The 4,765-nt window shown below is 52.0% G+C and overlaps 1 protein-coding gene across 1 annotated transcript; it reads left to right on the top strand.

Moving 5' to 3' along the window:
- Window positions 1–2,730: 2,730 nt before the first annotated feature.
- Window positions 2,731–3,791, top strand: LOC124651744 (putative cyclin-dependent kinase F-2). The gene has a single exon (XM_047190779.1). It carries the CDS (start codon window positions 2,766–2,768, stop codon window positions 3,789–3,791), a length of 1,026 nt encoding a protein of 341 aa, XP_047046735.1. The 5' UTR covers window positions 2,731–2,765.
- The last annotated feature ends 974 nt before the right edge of the window (window positions 3,792–4,765 follow it).

Raw genomic sequence — 4,765 nt, 5'->3', positions numbered from 1 at the left:
TCTCCAAAAGGATTCATGCCATCTGTACTTAGACCAAACCTTAAGTTCCTTGCATCCTGTGCAAAGTTTGGGAACTCTCTATCGATTTTTCTCCATTGGGATCCATCAGCAGGTGCCTCAACATCACGTCTTTCTTACGGTCTTCTTTGTGCCATCGCAACAACCTAGCGTGCTCTTTATTCCTGAACAAGCGTTTCAGCCGTGGTATTATAGGAGCATACCACATAACCTTGGCAGGAACCCTCTTCTTGGGGCGCTCGCCCTCAACATCACCAGGGTCATCTCGTCCGATCTTATACCGCAATGCGAGTGCACACCGGACATGCATCCAAATTCTCGTACTCACCGCGGTAGAGGATGCAGTCATTAATGCATGCATGTATCTTTTGCACATCTAATCCTAGAGGGCAGACAATCTTCTTCGCTTCGTACGTATCGGCGGGCAATTCGTTACCCCTTGGAAGCTTCCTCTTAATTATTGTCGGCAACTTTCCAAATCTCGAGTCGGTGACACCGTTCTCTCGCCTTCCATTGCAACAATTCCAGTGTGCTTGCCTAGCTTTTTATGGCCATCTTCGCAAGTTGGGTATAACAATTTGTTGTGATCTTCTATCATCTTGTCGAAGGCCAACCTTTCCTTTTCAGTTTCACATTCTCTCCTTGCATCGGCAATGGCCCGGCCAAGATCATCATCGGCGAGGCTCATCCGGTGCCTCTTGATCTTCTACTTCATTGTCTTCATTGCCTTCGCAGTATCATCGTATTCGGGGAAATTGGGATAACCGTCATCATCCTCTTCCTCTTCTTCATTGTCTTCCATCATAACCCCTCTTTCTCCGTGCTTGGTCCAACAATAGTAACTGGGCATGAAACCGGATCGCAGAAGGTGGCTGTGAATGAGACTCGAGTGAGCGTAATTTACGATATTCTTGCAGTCCACACATGGACAATACATGAAGCCACCATGTTTGTTTGCCTCCGCCACGGCCATAAAATTATCCAGGCCCGCAGTGAACTCGTCAAACCGTCGGTCAATGTACATCCATTGTCGATTCATCTGCATGATATAATTAAGCTGATCAAAACCATTACAGAACATCACGATGTATATATACACATGCATTTTATCAATTGCAGATGAAAAGGATAAAGTCGTTAACCTCGATGAAGAAGAAAAAAGCAAGTTAAGTGTGGCTTGATTTGTGTAAACTCAAGTGGCAAATCCTCTTAAGCATTTCATCGAACACCTCTTGTGCATGTGAAGAAGAGAGGAGAGCAATACACCCTCTTGTGAAGATAGTGAAAAAATGGCTAAGTGTGGCTCACACTTGGGCAGGGGCAAGGTTATATAGCCAGAGGGGGGGCCTTTGGACCCGGTTTGTCATACAAACCGGGACTAAAGGGTTCCCCAGGCTGACACGGCCTAGCGCGCCCTGCGGGTGGACCCTTTGGACCCGGTTTGTATGACAAACCGGGTCCAAAGGCCGCTACAGGACAGGCGCCAGCGGGTGGGGTCGTCCTGGGCAGAAACGAACCGGGTCCAATGGGGGCATTGGACCCGGTTTGGTTCAGCAGTGGGTCATTTGCTTGGGACCAAAGGCCTCTTCTCCACTAGTGATGCGTTCCCCTGAGCTATGGAGGATACATACCACATGCCAACCTGGTTACAACAAGAGAAAAACCTCGCCGAAGCTGATGCAATCACCGGAGATGAGCTACCCCAGACCGAAGACCGCAGCCGCCCTCAACCGGCGCCCACCGTTTTCCCAGCGACGCCCCAAGGAGAAAGCAAAGCCCAATATGCCGTCGTCGCCCAATCTAGAGGAGTGTTTGTTTTCACTAGGGAACAAGGCCGGGGTAGGGAGAAACAGGACCTCAGTTGCGCCTCAACAGGAAGCACGGCGGCCTAGGGCATCGTCAAGGCACAGAAGGTCCAGCCAACCAGGGATTTCTCCCGGTCCGCTCTCGCACCACCACCCCCCAAACCGTCCCCGGATTCAGCGCGGGAGCCAGCGACCAACGCTGTTGGGGAAGAGAACCGGGAAACAAATGGACCTTCTGATATGGCTAGTGGCCTGGTGGGCGGCGGAGAAGCCACCACGCCACGACCGCCACGCGGCTAAGGATGACGGCATGAACCCGCGGATGCCACTAGCCGCCTTAGTTGCCACCGCCACACCGCCTCGCGGCGATCCGACCCGTCTGGTAGCTAATTAATCTTGTCACATTTTAGTGGTCTAGTTATTGGAGAGAATCCAAGAGACAAACAAGGAGAAAAGTAAGGATGTAGTGACGGTGGTGCCAAGGGAGAGTGTTCTTCTTCCTTTGGCTGCATGTGTCCATGTGTGAGAAAAAGGGAGGAGTTTGAGAGAGAATTTCCTTGTGAGAGAGTGAGAGAAGATGGGGCTGCGATATGCAGCCCCAACACCGTCGCCCCCGGGGAGCGATAAGATGGGCCGAAACGTTTCTGTTCAAGCTCAATAATGTTCGAACACGGCAAGCAGAGTAGGACACGGTGCAGTAACCCTGGCAATTTTCTGAAGTTTGCAATATGTTAGTATTGGACTTCCCCTCGGATTACGAACTTGAACGCGTCTCCGAGTTGCAGTCGCGCTCAAGGTTCTCTGGCTCCAAATCCGAGTTCAACTGGAGCTCGTCTTGCTGAGCCTCCGAAGCTCAATATATACCAACGCTACCTGTCCTTTCTCTCCTCGTTTCCTGATCAGCACGTCGCTTCTGCTCGATTTCCTTCACCTCCGTCCAAGATGGGAATCAAGCGCGCCTACCCCGAGCATGCGGACTTCGCGGTGAACGAGCGCTGCGGCGCCCCGGAGCTAACCATCTGCAAGAGGTCGCGTCTCTGGAGCTCCGACGACTACGAGGAGACGGGCGAGCTCGGCCAGGGCGCGTGCGGTGGCGTCGTCGAGGCGCGCCTACGCTGCACCGGCACCACCTTCACCCTCAAGAAGCCGCTTCGCTGCAAGCACGAAGCCGACGGCATCAGCTGCGCCTGCAGCGACGGCCACATGCTGCAGGAGGCCGCCTTCCTCGCCAAGTGCCACGGCCATCCCGCCTTGGTCGAGCTCCAGGCGATCGCGCTCGACGCCGTCGTCGGTGGGAAGCTCTCCATCGTCATGGACTGCGTCGGGCCCAGCCTCTACGACGTCCTCCACCAGCACCGCCACAGCCGGCCGTTCACGGAGCCCCAGGTGCGCTGCATCATGCGGGAGCTCCTCGCCGGCGCCAAGCACATGCACCAGCGCCGCGTCGTGCACCGCGACATCAAGCTGGAGAACATACTCGTCGGCCCCGGCGGCATCGAGGAGGACGTCAAGCTCTGCGACATGGGACTCGCCGAGCCTCCGCCCTACGGGAGGCGCGGCACGTACGGGTACATGGCGCCGGAGGTGCTCCTCGGGCAGGCCGACTATGACGCCATGGTGGACATGTGGTCGCTCGGCTGCGTCATGGCCGAGCTCCTCACCGGCGAGCCCCTCTTCTACGCGGATGACGATGCTGAGGCGCTCCTCGATATCTTCCGCGTCCTGGGCGTGCCGTTATTTACGACCTGGCCTGCCTACAAATCCTTGCCGCTCGCCGGGAAGCTGGTAACGCCGCCACATGTCATCGCCCGCAACAAGCTGCGAGATCACTTCCCGGAGGACCTTCTCTCCGAACAAGGTTTCGAAGTTCTCAAGGGCCTCCTCTCATGCAACATCGACAAGAGGCTATCGGCGACCACCGCGCTCCGGAGACCATGGTTCACCAACTGTGTAGACGCTTCAGCTTGATCTGCTACCAGGACGTTAGTTTGTGATCGATCCACCGCGCCCCTGCTTGCGAGTTGTGACTAGGATTGTTGCAGTAACTGATGACGTTAGTTTGTGATCGATCCAACGATTAATATTGTAATAAATTCCTCACATCCCGTATGATGTAAGTTTTGCTTCGGATCTTCTTTAATAGTTTCTTGATCTTTCACTGGCATATGCTCCAGAAGGGGGGAAAGTAGTAGTTAGTGCATTTTTTTTTTCGAAATGGGGAGTAAAACCCCGGCTTCTGCATCATGATGATGCACACGGCCTTTTATTGAAAAATTCACGAGTATAATATAGTTTGTTACATCTCAAGCATTACCGAGGATTGATACAAGAATCAACCATCGAAAGAAAAAAAGCAAAATTGGACTACTCATCAATGTAGCCGCCTATTGTGCCGCCAGCCAGCCTGGCACAAGATATCCTGAGCGACCGTCTGGAGCCGTGTGCATCCAGTAGCCATAGTATCCCAGTAGAGCCCACAACTGAACCCAATGTGCCACCATATGGATAACCTGCAAAAAGTGAAAAGATTGTTTTTTGTTAAAAATAATGTCATTCCTCGCCCTCCATATAGACCAACATAAGGCCGAAACCCCAACCCGGATGAAAGCCTTAGATTGTCTATCAACTCCATTTAACCAATTACCAAACATATTTGTAATATTGGCTGGAGGTGTGAGGTCAAAAGTGAAAGTGACTGTGCGCCAAAGTAATTTAGCTAAAGGGCAAGTGATAAAGAGGTGTTCAATAGTCTCCTGTTCCCCACAAAAAACACATTTTGTACACCCATTCCACCTCCTTTTAACTAAATTATCTTTCGTAAGTAACACCTTATTACTCAGAAACCACATAAATATTTTTATCTTAAGAGGCACTTTAACTTTCTATAGGTATTTTCGAAGAAAGGGAGTGTGGTCATTCATAAGATCCTCATACATAGATTT

This window comes from Lolium rigidum, chromosome 5, assembly GCF_022539505.1.
Source record: "Lolium rigidum isolate FL_2022 chromosome 5, APGP_CSIRO_Lrig_0.1, whole genome shotgun sequence".
Taxonomy (NCBI): Eukaryota; Viridiplantae; Streptophyta; class Magnoliopsida; order Poales; family Poaceae; genus Lolium; species Lolium rigidum.
The sequence above is the reverse complement of the archived record's forward strand: the minus strand, read 5'-3'. Positions and strand labels throughout refer to the sequence as shown.